This window comes from Corvus moneduloides, chromosome 3 (genome assembly GCF_009650955.1).
Source record: "Corvus moneduloides isolate bCorMon1 chromosome 3, bCorMon1.pri, whole genome shotgun sequence".
NCBI classification, from domain to species: domain Eukaryota; kingdom Metazoa; phylum Chordata; class Aves; order Passeriformes; family Corvidae; genus Corvus; species Corvus moneduloides.
The window spans coordinates 39,256,928-39,276,279 of NC_045478.1; the positions used below are offsets into that span (position 1 = coordinate 39,256,928).

The 19,352-nt window shown below is 39.0% G+C and overlaps 2 protein-coding genes across 4 annotated transcripts in view; both read right to left on the minus strand.

The window, feature by feature from the left end:
• LOC116442245 (gamma-aminobutyric acid receptor subunit rho-2-like) overlaps positions 1-8,811 on the minus strand; it is a 39,563-nt gene extending 30,752 nt beyond the window's left edge. For both annotated transcript variants that reach the window (XM_032105042.1, XM_032105041.1), the window contains exons 1-2: positions 7,029-8,811; positions 1,328-1,434 (exon numbers count right to left, since the gene is read on the minus strand). In XM_032105042.1, coding sequence (XP_031960933.1) covers positions 1,328-1,434; positions 7,029-7,384 — 463 coding nt within the window. In that variant the 5' untranslated portion in view covers positions 7,385-8,811. The remainder of the gene's footprint in view (positions 1-1,327; positions 1,435-7,028) is intronic.
• Positions 8,812-9,616: 805 nt separating this feature from the next.
• Positions 9,617-19,352, minus strand: part of UBE2J1 (ubiquitin conjugating enzyme E2 J1) — a 28,947-nt gene continuing 19,211 nt past the window's right edge. Inside the window, exons 7-8 of one of the 2 annotated variants that reach the window (XM_032105046.1) lie at positions 17,655-17,786; positions 9,617-10,837 (exon numbers count right to left, since the gene is read on the minus strand). In XM_032105046.1, coding sequence (XP_031960937.1) covers positions 10,565-10,837; positions 17,655-17,786 — 405 coding nt within the window. In that variant the 3' untranslated portion in view covers positions 9,617-10,564. The remainder of the gene's footprint in view (positions 10,838-17,654; positions 17,787-19,352) is intronic. The other variant, XM_032105048.1, reaches the window with a different exon arrangement.

A 19,352-nucleotide genomic window follows, 5' to 3' on the forward strand; every position in this document is an offset into this window, starting at 1 on the left:
AAAAAAAAAGATCTGAAAACCTAGGACAGCATCCTCTGAGCTAATAGCAGGGGAGGACATACCTGGGATTTAGGGTGGCTTGTGCACTTTGGTGAACTCACACTTTTCCAGCCTATTCATAAAGGAGCCCAGTGCCTCCAGGGCCAGCTCTCAAACCTCATCCCTGAGTCTCAGCTGCACCCAGGGCTCTGTATGTTCCCACTAGCCCCAGGGAGATCCGCCTATGCTGCACCCAGAGGGCAATTTAAGGCAAACCCTTCAACCCTACAAGTAGCAGATCAAGGTTATCACTAATTAGCAAAAACTTACCTCCAATGGTCGGGCTGGACTACAACTTGCTAGTAAATAACATTGTGGGGGCAGGAAACACTGGTGATGACAGGTTTTGAACTCTGGAGTTTGAAAATATATATATATAAATTGTGAGCAGGGGTCAGCACTGTGCTCTCCGAACGGCACATGTGCACTGAGGGGCAAGAAACATCTTTTCAGCCATGCCAGGAACGGGCAGGTCTGAGAAGCTCTGTTCTACGGACCAGGTGCAAAGGGCACAACACTCGTGTGTCCCACTGGGCAGGGAGAGGTAGCACTTCACCCTAGATGGCCAAGTGACAAAGGATACAGCATTAGTCCTTCAAGGAAAACTATAGCAAACGCTGTCCTTAGCTCTGGAAGGGCTTGGTGATTGATCTAATCAGAAAAGGGATTGTCATACTGGTATTCCAGCAGTTTTTGTTTAGGTACGCTCTTATCTCTGCAGTAGTGAATCTAGAAAGGTCAGGCAAGCACATTCCTGTAACTGGGTGTGACCGAAGGCAGAAGTGAACGTGGCAGAGGTCTTCCCTCCCACTCTTTTATTCACTTATGAGCATTTGAGACAAGATTTTTTCTGGACAAAAGTATTCCATTTTCTCCTAGCAATGATGGGCTGTGATTCACCCAATGAGTTCTTTACTCTGCAATTTAATCCCATCAGCTGAAAAGCTCATTGCAACTTCACAACCACAAGTGAATATTAAAACCTGCAGCTTGCTCCTCTTCTCATTAGAGTGAAACACTTACTGGGAGGGTCCATCCTCAGCTCGGGAGAATGCCAGCCAAAACCAGAGCCAACTCAGTAACAGGAAGGAATGTAGGAACTGTACAGAGCGCAGAGGGCAATGAGAATGAGTATGAGGCCTCTCTGAATTGGCACCAAGTCTGTTTCCTTCACACTGATGCATCTGGACAGAGGTTGGTTTGTTTGTTTTAATTAGATTGTTAATTGGATAATTAGATTATTCTTAATTAGATTAGCATAAAATCAAGAGAACCATTTTATTCTCACCTCCAAAGGCCGGCCTCATGGTGAAATCATGTTCGTCGATTTTGAGAAGCTGCTCTGTCTTTCCTTTCCAGGCTTTGGTCAAGTCCTCATTCTTCTTAGAGATGTGGCTGCAAAAGACAGCAATAGCATTGTTCTGAGGTTTCTGTGCCCAAGTGCCACAAGTGCCAGCCTGATTTCGGAGCTACAGGAGCAGCAGCCTTGCAGGCGCCGTCCCAGGGACTGTGGGGAGACTGCCAGCACCAAAACACAGACACAGCGCTGCCTTCCCCCAGCATTAGTTCAGACCCTTGTACCCCACACGCAGCCCTGCTGCCTCTGTCCCCCGCCAAGGACATGGTGCTCACTCTGCTCCAGACACCAAGGCTCCCAGGGAGGCACAAGGCGGAGAGCACAGCATCTCACAGGGGAGCTGGATGCAGCGAATGTCGCAGCTCAGAGCAAGCAGCAGTAGAAGCAGCTGGCTGCTCCGTGTTACCTGGCCAGGATTTGGCCAGGTACCAAGGCAACATTGTCATGAGAAAGCTCTTTTCAATGGTGGTCACGCAATGTCATGCACTACTTGGAAACTGCCCCACAAACTTCAATTCAGTGCTGGCAGTTTGTGTGGACAGAGGGTCTTCTGGCTTTCAGCAACAACAAAACCACCCATTCCTCCCCACAAGAGCAGGAAGAGAAGAGTTTTATCTAAAGAAGCCTTCAGTCCTTCACTTTTCTGAACATTAAGGTAGGAAAAATTCTTACTTTTTATTTGAGATACAATATGATGAGTGGGAGAAGGATGACAGCATACCCCTGAGAACAGTGCAAGATAGTCACTAAAATCACGTAAGGGGATAACTAACCAGCAGGCAAACATACTGCATGCACTTCTGGAAGAAAATCCAGATCAGCATCCCTGGCTTTTCTCCAGTGGTGCAGAATGGAAGACTTGGACTGTTAAGGCTCCTCAATCCCTTTGTGCTCTGGACATAAGATCTGATGAAATTATAAATACTGCCACAATTAGCTGATTTCCAGTAACTCGCTAAAAATAATTATGATAAATAGAAAGAACTTTATACAAAAGGGTTCAGGTTCCTTTTCCTGTATGGAAGAAATATTACTGAAAATAAAGAACAGAAAATCTTGGAGGAAAAATAGAGAGACTACTTAGGCTTAAAGTATTGGTCAAAAATTCAGAACTTATAAAACAATCACACCTCTCATAGGTGTGGGTATGGAAAGGGGTTCTTAGCTTCATTAAAATATAAAGCATGATAAGTATGAGCCAAAGGGAGCATAAATCACAAATTAGATGAAAAGTTTCCCATCAGAGCACTCATTTCAAGAAAGAAATTATGAAACCTAAAGGGTGTGGATAGCTGCTGCTAACATCAATAATCCATTTCCTTATAAAAAGGAGGTGAAAAGGAAGCAACAGAATTTTAAAATAATTATATCAAATAGATGTTTTGAAGGAATATAACCCCTTGTACCCCAGGGCACATGCTACATAGGAAAAGTTGGATCTCCCTCAGGTTACTTTGGGCTCCTGTTTCACTCGGGATGTCAGGGCTTCTCCCCCCGCCGGCTGTGAGAAAGAGCCAGCTGGAGCAAGTGCCCGGACAAGGCTGCATTAATGGTTACCTAAACGCAGGGGTGTAAAACCAAGCACAGCCATTAATGGGAATGGTTGGAGGCAAAAGTTTAGCTTTTAACTGCTTGCTGCAGGGGGGAAGCTTTGTTTTGCTGCAAAGGTTAGGGCTGCTGCCAAAGCGCTCCACTTCACCATCCACAGCGCAGCCTCTGCGCCCGAAAAGCTGCAAGTTGGGAAGAAGGATCTGCCTGTGTCTGCTTGACTTTAATTATCAGGGAGAAGCCAAAGTACCAGTGAATGTTCAACCAAGTCTCTCTCCTCAAAGAAGAGGGTAAAAAAAATCTAATTAAAATCCGCTAAAACATTGGATTGCACATTGTATGAGGAATTAGTATGGAAAACCCTGGCAGTGTTATCTTGTAAATCAATGGCTCAGCCTCACTGAAATGCTACATTTTGATCAATTCTTTAAAAATCATCAAACGGCAAAGAGCACACAGGAGAGCTGCTGAAAACAGTCTGTGGCTGCAGAGGCTTCAGCGGGATGGTTGGGGACACAGACACTGTCTTAGGAAGAAAAGAGGTTTTCAGGCACATCCTGAGCCAGGGGTTGCATTTAATAACCATCATTTAATCATCAGTTTGTGCCCAATCCTTCAGGTATTATGATGGCCGATTCAGATTTTATAGAAAGAGCTCTGTCAGCCCCTTTTAAATCAATTTAATCCATTTAAAAAGTTTTTGTGTTGAGATATTTTTAATGACAGGAAGTCTACACAGCCTTTAAAGTTTATTACTACTTTTGTCTATTTAATCCAATTCAAGATCAAGTTTGTTTGAAAAAAAAAATCTTTATAACACAGCTTTTATAACAGCTGATGTTTGACATCAGCTCTGCCGTATCTTCTGCTCTCCTCTGGCAGGCACCCCGTGCCAGCCCCACTGCTGTTTGGCATTGGGAACATCTCATTACCTGCAGCAAAGGTGACACCAGCTGCTAATGCTCTTGCAGAGCTGAAGGATGCTCTGAACACTGCTGCCTGCCGGGTGCCTTTACTGACAATCTGATCACCAGTATCACATAAATCCTCCCTGATGTACTTATGGTCTTTAGCATTTCTGATTATAGATTTGTCAGGGTTTCTTTCAGCTTTATGCACACTCTGCAATTCACCACTATTCATTTAAATCCACCCATCTCCCTTTGTCTTTTTTTGCCATGTTTTTCATATATAATTTTATTGCTGTTTAGATTTCATTCAAGGGGCATGAATTTGATAAATCTGACTTCTGCGAAGAATTGTTTCTGTTTAAAGAGGAGAGAACTTTTTTAACCAACAATGCTGTTACAGTCCTAGAGCCCTTGGTTTCGTGCACCATTTGTATATCTTGCACATCAGCAAGAACACCCTCAGCTTCATACAAACAAGTATCACTGATACCCTTCAAACAGTTTCTCAATATAAGTGGCAGAGACTCTACACCCTGGAAAATGTGAAAAACTACTGTCAAAGTACAAAGCTGGGAGCTGCTAAGTGATGAGCGCACACCAATTTCCTACACAAAGCCTGGGCTCTCCAGAGCGTAACATGAAGCAGTGTCGGGCAACAGTCAGGGCAGTGATGCACAGAGGCAGTTGTTTCTTTATGTTATACCTCAATGTGTAGGAGGAGAGATGTGTTAGCAGTGAGGGGGGGATGCAGGAGTAAGAGAAAATTAAATGCAAGGCAGTTTCTAATCAAGCAAGGATTATCCATTCAGCATGCTGAGCGAGGCACTGCTCACTGAAAAAAGAATGTGTTACAATTTATTAACACAAACCACTGCAAGTAATTAAGGATGCACAGGCAACCCTTAACCTGGCATTTGTTAATTTGTGTTCCTAACCTGACTTTCCCCATGTTCCTTTCCCACTTAGGCACAGGCTCAACAACTCCTCTGCAGAACGGTGGCAGAGAGCTGCCCCAGAACCTGCAGGACCAGCCACCCCAAGCTCCCAGAGCTCCCTGGGGAAGGACCTCTGCGCCAGGGGAACCTCTGTGCAATGCCCACGTAAGAAACTACAGCACTGAAGGGGTTCTGCACCTGCACAACCCAAGCTATCTTCTTCAAGTCAGTATAAAGGTCTTTACACCAGGCTGATTTATCCCCTTCGTGGACACAAAATATCAAACTTACCAAATGTACATTCCCAAACACAGGAATAAATTTTCTTGAATAAGAAAAGTTTACAGTAAAATTTACTCTATTTCTTACCATAAGTCAGCAAGAGAAATACTAGGCAGAAAATGTGATGAAATCATTCAAAAGATCATTCTTTTAATTTTTCTTACATGATTAGGAAACCAGCCTAGGAACTAGTTTTAGTTTCCTTTTACTAGAACAGTCCACTATTCATTGTTGGTTTAGGGACAACAAAATTTTTTCTACATAACTAAAAATTAAAATATTAATGACACTGCTCCATACACTTCTTTTTGTTGCAACATTGCAGAATTCTCTGTATTTAAAACGTAATTCACATTTGACAATCCCTAAAATCTGATTTTATAAAATTTTAAATAACTACATTGCATAGGAATTGTAGGGGGGTGGTGGTGCGTGTATATATATCTATATCTGGCATATAGTTCCTCAGGTCCTACCTAGATGGAAAATTGTTCATTAATCATTACATCACAGAAAACGAAATAGTATTGTTATTCTTTACAGTATATTTATAAAAATAATTTTAGCAGTGCTTCGACTGCCACAGTCACAGCTCATGAAAATATTGGCACTGTAAAAACTGTAAATTATTTTCACCATGTTCAAATAAAGTACAAAGCTTTTAACCCAGGGAATAGCTCTACTTCGGGGCAAATTAATATTTAAAGAAGGATTTATACTCTTTTGTTACTTCAAAGCACATGATCTCTACTACACAGAAAAAAGGTTTGCAAGGAAGTGCTACTGTTCAATCCCCCGCCTTCCTCAGAATACAGATTTTGAAATATTTTCAGAGTTCAGTGAAAGATTTCACTCAATAATTGAGATTCTGTGAACAAAAGTGGTAAAACTTCAGTAGACTTTAGGATTTCAGGGTCAGGCCCAGGCTGTTTCAGCTTTTTAACATTTACGTCACTAAAAGCATATGCCACTGTATTTTTTCAATACGTAGTGTAAACCTGATAGCATATTATGTTTTCTTTGCTTCCAATTACATCATATTTCTTTTCAAAACATTCAAGTAACACTGCTCCCTATAAAAGTGTTGAGTGATAAACCAAGAAATTCACAAAAATAAATGAAAATATGAAAGTTTACTGCCATAGTAAACCACTTAATAAGATGGATTAACCCAATTTTATTTTTGAGCCCTTCAAACAATGAATAGTCTTGCAAGATACAATTGCCACTGGATGACATAACCACAAAAAAGGATAACATACTTTGGACTGTCTGACAGGTTTGCAAGATTATCTGTTCTAATGTAAACCTCTGGATAAATCTCAGCAGCAGTAAATCTAATAAACTTTACTAAGACCTTTAACTCTTTCTTGTGCTTTCACTTAACTTTTTTTTTAAAGCTTCCATGTATTTCTTCAAAATATATTTCTAATTTTACAATCCCTGGGTAACTTCCAGGATTTATTTTGTTATTAATTACCACAATGTGTGCAAACCAACATCCCCATCTCAAATTATCAGAGCATAATGGGCAATTCCAAGTGAATGTAAGTAACACAGACATTCCAGCAAGCAGGTAAATAACCTGCCCCTGAAACAGCGCTGAAACATTAAACAGTACGCACATTTGAACACCTCTGTTAACTGCAACTCCTCTGAATTCTCTCAGTAATTTGCGTTTATGGCTAAGAATAATTTTACCACAATCCGTGCTGAAGTAGTCCACTTCTCTGCAAAACCTGCCTCACTCACAGTTAATCAAGGTTAGCATTAGAAGTGTCCACTTACAGATAAAACTGATTATACTACCAGACACTGCTATAAAGACATTACCTATAAAGCTGTTTGCACACACAATGCACACAAAGACATTGTCAGAGTGGGTTTTTATTTCCCTGTAGTAATATATTTGTAACACTCCAGGAAAAGATACATACATGGTTTAGCAACCCTTACCTTGCCCTCTGCATACCCAGATGGGTCCACCTCCTCCTCCTGTGTTTTCTGCTTTCCACAACAAGAACTAAGCAGAATATTAATAAAAGGAGTTTTGTGAAATAAGGCATCTTGCTGGAAATGGGAGCCGGGCACTCTGCACTCCAGTGACCTCCTGTAGTACAAGATCCCCCAGGCTTAAACATTGAATCAACTCCAATTCTGGTGTGGCGCGTTGGTCGGCGATCAGTGTCAGAAACGCTGCGCTCCCGGCGTGATGCATTCGACAGGCTTTCAAGGGGCTTCGCACTCAGAGCTTTTCCCTCATCACCGCTAAATGATTGGCCATTACTCACCAAGTTTGCCTCACTAAACATTTCCACTGGGTCCTAAAGGATACTTACTAAAGCCATTATATAAAAACCTGCAATTCTGCATGCCGGCTTTTTGCTCAATCCCCTAATCTCAGCGCTATCCTCCTGCCAGACTGCAAAACCAGGCTGTCCCTTTTCATTAGGCTTTCTACATTTTTTGATCCTCTGTATGGCATCTTTTTCAACTGGTAACTGCCTGTGCCGCGTTTCAGGCATGTATCTCATTGTAATATGAGTGGATTTTAATGGATTTAGGGCAGGTGAAGTTTTATTTTCTGTCTGGCTCTTCATGCTGTTGAAGACAGAACATGAGCTACGTCCCCTGAAAATGCTGACTTTATTTACAGTTAACTTCAAAGGAAAATTAAAACAGTAACTCCCAATCTATACATGCAATTGCATTCACATAAACCAAGTCACCTTTTTTTTGTTTTTTCAAATAGTTATTTGCACAATCAGGCATTTTAACTTTTATCAAAGAAGATCAAAACTAAAATTAAAAGATACAAAGCAGCTATTTCTTTAATCACAAGGAAGAGGCTGTTTCCAAAATCCATTCAAGGCCTATTTCCTCAGAGCCTGGTCACAGGGCAATGCTGATTTGGCCTCTCTGCGGAACACCGGGCTGTGTTAACAACAGCCGGTGTGTGGTACTCACAGGAGGGCAGAAGTCTGCTTGGCACAGCAGGGATTCTGCAGGAAAAGCAGAGCACATTCAGAGCAAACGCTCCAGAGCAGCAAGCGACTCAAAATCCAGCAGAATGTCTAGTGGGTCATACCTCTTCCAGAACTCTCTTCCGTGAGCCCATGTTTGCAGTACTTGAATTGAACAGGGATTCAAGCACCACACAACAAGGAAACACAGTACTTCTATTTTAGAGGCTACAGGACCTGAACAGGTTTTTTAGGGTTTTGCTGTGTGATTTTAGGGGGGAATTTGTGTAGTGGTTTCTGCTTGTTTTTATTTAATTTCTAATGAAATAGACAAATCAGGTTAAAAGATGTTAATATATTGATATCAAATTAGCCTGCAGCACAAAGTGTAACTGCTGAACAAATATAGACTTTTGTCTGAACTTCTCACAGAAATTATTTTTTCACCTTTGCTCCCTTATACCTGCAAACAAGATTACCAACAATACAGAGAAACCCTAAAAGACTCAGATTTAGGGGTTTTTATATACTTACAAATCCCCCTTAGACGCAAAACGGGCTTTCCTTATTTTGGAAGTTGTTATAGCTACTTTAGTGTTGCAAAACAGTAATATATAGTAGACAAAATTTAGGAAAGCTCTAGGTAGCTTGATAAATACTTGCTGAAAAACAGGATGAGAATCTCACTTAAGTCATTGGTATTGATGCCTTAGGTTTTAACTTTCATATTTTTCAAATCCTATACTGCCTGGTGTGTAACTCTGAAGTTTCCTGTAACCTGTTAACTTCTGCTCTCTCCTGCTAGGTAGACATAACAAAGCCTCTCCAGGCTTTGTCTTCAAGGACACCCAGACCATCCCTAGGCCGAAAAAGTATAAACCAGAAGCCTCTAAAGGGGGGGTAGGCTTGGGGAAATTACATCATTAACTGAAGCTTTAATTGGAGAATTAGCCCTGACATGCAAATGAACCAAACCTATAAAAGTGTGAAGAACTCGTGACCTGTTGTCCATCTTGGGGTCCATCTTGGCAGCAGCCTCTGGCTCCCCAGGGTGTATCTCTGAAGGCCTTTCAAATAAATACTTACCTTTATTCCCTTACTCCTGTCTACCTGTCTAGTCTCAAATGTTTTTAGGTAGCCACTTCAGGCATCACTACCATGTTTGACAGCAACAAAATGAAAGCTAGCTAAATTTCCTTGTCTATGAAATAAACATGCTGAACAATAATTTGAACAGTAATAATACAAGAGGAAAATTATCCCACCCATTGCTGTCTTCTACTTCAGTATTTAAACAGTCACAGATGAATCTTCTCAAAACCCTAACAATTGTAGGCCTACTGCTTGTACATGCTTTTTCACAGTATTCATGAATATTACCAGGGACTTTTAAAATAAACTTATTATAAGATCATCTCTGGGTGCAAAGTATTGATTTTAGGTTAAAAAAAAAAAAAAAGAACGCATTAAAAAAAGCCCCGAAAGTAACAAAGAAAAAAACCAACCAACCAAAAGAAACCCCCACACAAAAACCCAACCAACCAAAAAAAACCCCAGACAAACAAGAAACCAACTGCCATGTGATATGTGAAACATATCCAAAGACTGGCTTGAAACTTTATTACTAGCAGGGTTGTAATAAATATTTCTCTTAAGCATGTTCATATATATGAGAATTTAAGTATAATAAGGTTTAAATTTTCTTTAGTAAATAAAACTACATATGAAACATTCAGTTCAACACATTATGTATATTTCTGGTATAATTAAAAGACAATAGCTCTGGGTAAATAATTATATTACATATTTATAACTATTGCAAGAATAGACATGTTTCGTATAATCTTCAAATTTTAAAAACAAGATATACAATTGAAAGTACTAGAAGAGGACATTCAAATCTTTCAAAAGATTATCCAATCTTTGTTCCGAAAAATAAAAATCAAAATAATGCAAGTAGTTTTCTGGCACCTACTTTCCTCCCATACTCCTTTCCCCCTTCCACACACACAAAGCAGCATCACAACCAATTTGTATGTGTTTCCCCTCTGGAAATGTGTCATGGCAAACTAAAGTGGTTACAAAATTGTATTCCCTCTAAATTAGGAGTTCACCAGACACAAACACATAGTAGTGTTTCATTTTGTAACCCCCTCTCCAATGTCAAATCTCATACTAACTTAGGGTACTTAGATGGGTGTTTATGCCCCGTAAAAAACTTAATCAACCACTTCTTAAAAATTGTCTTTTTCTAGTTTATAAGTGACACAAATTTAGTCCCATTCCACATGCCTTAATGTTACTACTCCACTGCACTGTTTCTCCAAGTATCTAGCGGGCACTCAATTAAAACTTGTAGCTGCATGTCCAACTTTGCTTTTCTTACAAGTAATGTATCCGTAGGTACATTAACATTCATAAGGATTTAAGCGTAAATACAAAAGTAACCTTTGTAAACAGTTTCCATGTCATAGCCAATACAGAATGTTCAGTGAAGCATTCAAGTCACTGCTGTTAGGACAAACCACCTTACAACTCAAATATATACTCGTTAGCCAAACATATTCTACGAAATATGAGAGCTGCCAGCGCAAAGGTCAGCAGGACGATGAGCACAGTTGAGCCCGTGTGGTTCGTGTTGACCCTCGGCTGCTGTGCCCGGTTGAAGTCGGTTGAAGTCGGGGCCCGTCTCTGGCTCTGCTGCTGCGCACGGCGCTGCCGAGGACTCATCGAGGTGGTGGTAGTGGACACAGCTGGAGTACGCTCCTGGCCAGCCACTGCACTGCTGTTCTGAGTTTCAGACTGGAAAAGAAATGTTGGGAGTTGTGAGACAATACAGCACATAAGATTAGCAAGAGATAAAATCATAAGGACTAAAATGTACTCTTCAGATAACTGTTAATACATGTCACTAATAATTACAAGATTGTTATAGCTGAAAATTAGCAGTCCTATGGACAACAAAAGGCTGAAGGAATTCTGTCAAACCATATTTGTGTTAAAGAGATTTCAAATATCTTTGTCTATGATTTGTTTTAACTCTTTGCTGCTCACAAAATCTTTAATAATCCTCCAGATAGTTAAATCTCTGAGGATTTGCAATGTCACCTATACTGAAGGGGAAACAAGTTGGGGAAGCCAAAGGAAGGATGGAGAGAAGTCCAAGTACTGTAATTAAGCAATGCTGCAGTGCTTCCTTTGGACAGCTGAGTTCAGAAGTCTGTTCTCATCACCACCACCACCACTGAAAAAAAAAAAATCACAACAAAAGTCCTAACCACAAACCACCTACGTGATACCAGCAGGCGTTCCCAAGCACAGCACGTGTGCAGGCACTTATCTATTGCCCTCTACTGGTCAAATTGGGTGTGACATTACAAGTACTAAAAAAGAAACTTCAGCGAATCATGTTCTCCTCACGAGTTTTACACTGAAGAAAACAAGTTTCAATCTTATGAACTAGAAAATATGACATCTGATCTTCCACCAGTCTAATCCTTCTTGCAAGACTAAAAAGCTCAAACTTCCGACATTTAGTATCAAAAATAGTGATACAGGACAGTCATAAGAAATAAGCATTTGACAAGGTTCAACTTTGAAGTGTTTAAAAAAAAAAAGAAGCTCTGAGAAAAAATCGCAGATTTTAAAATTTTTAAGTCTTATTTTCAGTCCTCAGAACAGCTTTCTGGTATTCCTATTTAAAGCAACTTGCAGCTATTTTCCAGAGTTAGCTTTCTCCCCCTTTCCTTCTAAAAGATTATCATTACAGCAGGTAAAACTAGAACTCCGGACATTTTATATTTGTTTCCAAAGCCTTTTAATGGACACAATACCCATAACCTTAAGCACTGCTTCAGCCATCTACGATATCCATAAAAGATAACCTTTCCACACGACCAGATAGGGAATGTCCTCAACTGCGTATCAGGTTTGACAATCCACAAAACAATAAATATCACTTGGTCTGCGTGTGGACAAATTTTCACCTCGTCAGTGATTTGTCTAGCCCAGGGAAGAGGCTTTCCATTCCTACCTCCTCATCATTATTATTTCCCACTGTTTATCACTGGCAAGGAAGTACTTACGCAATTACTTGCCACATTTGACAACTTGCCTGTTTACACAGGTGTCTTGCCTAAATAAGCAAAGCAGCTTGGGTAGCTTCAAAGAAAAATGTTTTTAAAAGACACATTTTATCAGCAGAGACAGCCACTAACACCCCAAGCAGCCTGTCATGATTTCCAGTACACTGCAAAAAAAATAAATTGCTTCACACTGAACTCACTTGAAAGCTCCTCATGCCAAGGAAAATAAAGACTTAGGGAAGCCAAGTCTTTGAAAAATGAAATTCCTAGACTCATCTACATTCCCATCATCCAGAAGGTGAGGGGGACAAAAGTGAATTCAGGACACAAGAACTACCAATTCAAGTAGGCAGTGTTTTTCTTCTAATAGTTTTTAAAGAAATTTTAAAAATCTATAAATATTCCTAGTCCATCTTACTAACAAAAGTAACTAGCACTGGCTGTCCCACACATCTTCTCATCACTGCAAAACTTTAATAATAAAACAGAAAGGCCCTGCTCTGAACAGAACAAGCCGTCATACACTGACATGAACAGATCTGTGATTCAAGAGAAATCTCACTGAGAATTTCAAGGTTTTAAGCTATTTTTCTGAGGAAATTATAGATGGATTGGGGTGGCAGCAGACCAGTGGCTTCACCCAAAGCTCAGCTAATGCACCACCTTGAGATTCTCAATCAGTGGCCAACTATTACCAGACATGCAGAAGAAAGATAAGAAATGAGTGATTATGATCCAATATAAATTTGAGTCCTGGTGCTACAGTATCTTAAATGACAGATAGATAGATAGATTTTTTTTTTTGTTTGAAGACTAAATTGTTAAGAATCCTAAAAGTGGCAGATGCACTGTACTAGCAAAAAAAATCAAAATCATCTTGTCTTCACCCTAATGGCAAGTCTTTAAACTTTTCATAAGCAAACATTACAAGTTTTTTAGACTAACACAAAACCTCACATAACACAAGTTCCATTAATTATTTCTGCCAAATCATGGTTTTTGCCAAACCACACTGGAAATATGGATGAGGGCTTAACAGACTAAAAATAGAAATATTTAATAATAGTTACATTGTAGCCACCTTTAGCAGCTGATCTTATCTTTACAGACATTTAATACACACATGTAACATTATTACATACTATTTATATTACTACATGTCATATTATTTCTGAAACTTCTGAAACTGTTTGGACTGATAGAAAACTTTGCTCCAAGGACATCTGATTAATTATTTGATGAATAAGCTATTTCAGTAAAATATACTTATATCAGAGTTAACAAAAACTTGTATCGTCTAACAAAATGCAAGTAAGGAAATTTGTAACATGTTCAGTCTACTGAAGAATGGTGAAATTCATTGCATCCTTTATATCTCCAGGCCATTATTTAAAAAAATTTTATCAGAATACTAGAAGGATTAAATAATCATCTTAGAAGGGATGTTTTAAAAATACAGCAAACTCTAGGAACACAGAACCATATAAATCGTCTGGGTTACTGAAGTCTCTTTCACTTATACTAATGATCTGGGGACAGATGCAGATATCAGGATAGGTGAAATACTTGTTTGTTTGTGTAACTTCCAACTGAAGAAAAGCCAAAGTTTGACACAGCATGGCTTAATGGCTAATATGAAAAACATCTATTTTTTAATGAATCAAAGTTGGGACAAGTATTGTCAATTGCCAAGACATTTAAAATTGTTGCTGTAGTATTACAAAACTAAGACACCCCTTAACAGAGATAAAGGGAAACACTTTTTACCAATATATCATTCAGAACTTATGATTAAAGATAAGGGCTTCTATAAATCTCATGCATCAGAACACAGCCTCATTTTTTGACAGAAACCTCCTTCATCAGCTCAAGAGTAGCTGGCTTCAGTTACACTGTTTATTGGCCCTCATAATGCTTCATCCAGCCACTACTATCAGTGCAGCTCACTACTATAGGATATTGTTTACTAACAGGTGTACTGAGGCTTAATGTATTCCCAGCTTATCAGAAAACAGCCTAACCACAGTTTTTACCTTGTTCCTTGATAAAGCTTATCAAGCATCAACTTTATTCATTAGCTATAAGCCCCAAGGTGGGACATCATTCCATATTAATACACCAAATGTATTGCTACAGATTTGGTGGGAGTTCAGACACCCATAATCCACATGGATTTAGTCAGTGCAATCAGGGGGGAAGACAGAGAAATGCAGCCTACCAGCCTCTGCTGCTGAGTAAACTGCAGTACTCTCCAGTCTCCACCAAAGAGTCCCATGGACTGTGATCAGAATTTTGGTACCAAAATTTAGGTGACCACTGGACCCGAGTCCAACCCAAGTCAAACCTGAGTATCTATAATATATTCCTTCAAAAACATTGTTTTGCTCAGATGTGGAAGGATCTCACCTTAATACTAAGGGCAATTACTTTTATCAAGCCAACTTTCAGTAGTACCTTGCCTGCAATTTGAATACTGAAACAAGAATAATGTACCACTACTTTGCCCTGAGCAGACAGCAACTACAAATTAAAAGAAAAAAAAAAAAAAAGAAAAGAAAATATTGTCAGAAGCAGTCCAGAGGTGTTCTCTGCGCTGGGTTTAGACTCCTCAGATGTACTGTGTCGCGTAATGCCTTGGACAGGCTGGTGTTTTACTCTTATTAATGCCTAAAGACGGTTCTTTGCAGCTCTGTATCCTTTTATACAAGTTGCTGTGGCAGCATTTTCCAGAGTAGTGTTGTTCCTTTTCTTGTTCTCATGCTGTTGTACTCGTTGCCTTGCACCTAGAAAACCTCAATAATGTTGTTGTGACAAGTTCTCTTGGGAAGCAGCTCTCACTGGCATGAGAGCCAACCCCTTCCCCTTCTTCTTCTTCCTTGAAAAATAAGCTGTTTAAAGCCTTGATAAATGTTTAATAATACAGGCACATAAAACTTAGCAGCCAACGTGCAACATCTGCACCAGTGTTGCACATTCCAGTCATTACTAACAGGGCTGTGAATGGGAACAACCACAGCTGGTGTGGCAAAAAGACGAGAGAAGGTGGGGAGGAAGGGAAGTGACCTGGAAGACATGGTCATGTAGGGAAAGCACGAAAGTCAAGAACTCTGAGTGCACCTCTCCCACAGCATAGACAAACACATCCATGGGGCAACTACACAGCATGTATCTTCAAAGGGCAAGAATCTGTAAGACTGAAGTACTGAGTAACACAATGACAGCCAAAATATAAACAGCGGTTTCAAACTGAGTTTTGAAATCGGTAAAACACATGCTTAACTGAAACACTGTAAGTCTTGGTCCTTCTTTAGTCAGTGGGCATACAATCCTTTCCCTAAGTGAAAGCTGACAGAAGGGAGAGCTAATTGAAAATATATTTTCACCTGATGGAATGAAAAATTCTCTCTTCAGGAATAAGGGCCCCCACAGAACAAAGGAATGGACACAAAGTGATGCCATGCCAGAGACACGTTTCAGTGTGCTCTTCATACAAGAATTATGTTAAGCCTGTCCCAGAAAGGACATCACTGTGCTCACAAATATATTGCCATTAATACATTTTAAAAATCCCTGTCCTTTCAAGCAACTTAAAGGTATAAAACATTATGGAATGGAGAACTGTTGCTGGAGAGAACAAACATGAAGCAGTCGCATAGTAAAACACAGTCTAGAGATTCCTTCACCTTCACGCAGGGGTGAGCCTTTCCTTAGCACCTATTTACCATTGTGTCTTTAATGTAAAGACTGGTTACAACTGTTCTAGGAGCAAAAGAAAGGTAACACTCCATTTTTTCTGCAAGATTACTTCTAGTATTCACCTCTGTATTGTTTAGAAAGACAAAAGGTCCCATGGCTTCAGAGTGAGACACATTAATCTACTGTACCAGAAGGAATTACACAAACTAATACAAGAATTCAGCACTGGGCCTACCTCTCCCCTTTATACTCTTTTCAAAGAGAGTAAACCCAGCAAATTTTCTACAATAGCTTTTAATTAAACACACATTGTACAGTACATGGCAAACATTTATTTTATCCACGAAGAGAGAATAATATGTTTTGGTGCTGCCTACATCTAACACAACTTAATAAGGCAGACTTAATCAGGTCTTTACATAACAAGAACTCAATAAACAGATTTTACACATGTAAGAAACCCAGCTGAGTAGAAAAGATCTGAGGTTAGCATGGGTAGTCTTTCACACATCTAAACAGAACAAGGCCCAGAGTGCCCTACTTTGAAAAGATTTCTATTAACTTTCACATGAATAAGAACACAAAAATAGCAAGCTCAAATTCCTTAAAATAGTCTTTCCTGTTACACATTTCTTTCTTCCACTTTGTGGCTGTTTTCCCTACTGAATGGCTCCAGATAATTCCTAACACTCAAAATGTGACAGCTCAGAAACACAGGTGTTGGTTCAAACTAAAACTAAAAATCCTGAATATTAATTCCCTAAAACATGAACCTGCTTATCATTTACAGTTAATCATATATAAAAATATTTTACATGCATTTATATGTTTAAAGGTCTGATTTCCCATGGGCCTGTTCTTCTGGAAATTAAATTTATCATTAATTATTAAATCAGTATAATTGATAAAACCAGTTTTCTTAAAAGTGTGATTAATTTTAAAAAGTTTCTCTCCTCAAGAAAACACCAGCAATGCCTTGGTATGTCAGCTCTTTCTACTATATTAGCCAGGATTTGTAACAAGAAGAATAAAATAAAACGGTTTATTAAATCCTGAACAATCTGGAAAAATTCTTCTTGTGGGGAAAAAAAGTATGCTATTAGCATGTTTATATTTCTACATAGCTTGAAAATATGTTTCAAACACACAACAGATGTTCTGACGTTATTTGACATGTTTTAGGTTTTTTAACCAATGTGCAGCCCCATCCTCTCTAAAAAAGGCAGCTTAGCTGGGATTTGCCCTCAATTTATCAGTGAATTTAGATTGCATTTGCAACAGTTATATCAGCAGCTGCCTTGGCCCATCACCAGACCTCAGTCACTTCTGAAACCTTTATGTAAGCCCTACACCTAGCAGTTTTAAAACATAAGTGTCATACTTCAAATGGTAAGAATATTTTAGACTTACTTAAGAGGTTATAAAAGGCAGGGAGAACGTATTGATTAATATTTAAAAGCTACAGGTTATCACTGAAACATTTTTTGCCTCTGGCTAAGAATTCTGTTGAAAAAAACCCATGCTACATTATGCAGATGGTAAATTGTAGTGCTTCAGACACCATAAAATTTTAATCAACACTTAATGTAATTAAAGGAAACATTGGGAAGAAGAACTGCTAAAAGAACTTTATTTACTGTTTCAAGGGAAGGAAGTGAAAGCAGAGATTGCTATTTCTAAAAGTTATTCAGCACACTATTTGCTAATAGATTTTATATAAAAGTATGCAAGAGTTCCAGAATAAATATGTGAACTACATACTCTTAATCAGGACTCAGCTTAAGAGAACCAATTTCATGTTCAGACTATGCCCAATAAAGCTCAAAGATGGACCATACCGTCGCACTTGTTGGATCTGGGAATGCTCTAGCTGCACCATCCTGCTGAGGCTCACATGAAGCAGCAGAGTGGTTCAGTCCTGATGCGTTTGAGGGTCCAGCCTCAGACCTCCTGGATGAATTGACCTCTGCCTACAAGAAGCACATATGTACACTTCACAGACAAGATCAAAGTTGCTCCAAAAAGATCTGGCTTATTGTGGAATGTGTATTTTATTGTAGAGAATATGAGGCTTACCAAAATGTAATAATCAGATGTGCCAGTTGCATCTCAATCACACAGCAATACATTAAAGAAATTTTCATTCTTTAAAAAAGTCTGCAAATGTGCAGTTTAAAAAACAATTTTGAAGTTTGTTTGCACGTAAAAACAAATACAACATTCAAAAAAAGCACAGATGTAGAGAGCAAAAAATAAAATTCTTTAGAAGATCCAGGACATTATGTCAGAATAACACCATTTTTAAAACTTGTGTTTTGCATGTCCTTAAGACAATGCTGACCTACTGTTGATACAAGTGAAGTAGCACAGCCTGTTTCCCCACAAGACTAAGGAGCGTCTTGTGAGTGCTAATGTAATGTGGCTATACTGGTTTCAGTACCAAAGTTGCCTCACAGACAGAGTGGGCATATATGCATGACACTACATTCGGTAGTATATGCATGCCAATGTTCAGTATTTAAATTTCAGCACAGAGTAAAACAAAAAATGTATCTTATGATACTGCTTTCGTATACATTTACAAAATGTCTACTAGGCATTATTTCCCAGAATTTAGGTTTCATGCCTAGGAAATCTGAGACAAGAAATCAGTAGTATCATGTAGGAGAACACAAACCCTAGTATACATGCTAGCAATAATCTCTTGGGAATGGAAAAGTACGTACCATTATAGTGCTGAACTGAAATACTTTTAAAATCGACACATTTCAAATAAAAAAAGAAGTCATGACCAGACCAATTTTTATCAGTAAGCAAGTCACCTCCCAAGTCATGTGTCTAGATCCCAATTTATTACAAGGACAACAACTTCAAATATAGTAACTGTCTTCAAATGCAGATATAAGTAGTGGTGGTAGTAGTAGCAAGAAATACAAACGGTGTATTAGAAAACAACCAGTTATGGTGAAAACAAACTGATAAGATCACAGTATAATATTCTTTCATTATACTATTTAGTGTGAGGAAATTAAGTTCTCTCTTTCTTGATGTGTATTACCTCAAGAGAATCCAAGAAATATGGCACCGAAACAATCTGGAGATGGATTTAACATTTGAAAATTTAGAAGCTGACAACACTGCTTTCCCCTTGCATTTGATTATTATGAACAGTAATACCAGACAGGAAAAGTTATGACTCAAAAATGGATCATCAACAAAGCAACACAGAATTATGAAAAATTTAGACTGGAATAGACCTCTAGATGTCCCTGGACCAACTCTCTCTAGAGTCATGTCCAGACAAGTTTTGAGCATCTCCAAAGCTGGGGATTCCACAGCCTGTCTGGGTAGTCTGCTCCAGCAATTTGAAAACACTTCTTTCCTACATTCAATCATAAGTTCCCTGGAACCTGTGAGTACTGATTTTCATACTCTTCCTTTTTCCAAGATGAGCTTATTTAACCTTTACTGTTAATCTCTATAAAGGACTACAAAATGTGCATATGATTTACTTTAGTTTATGAAAGTACTAAGTC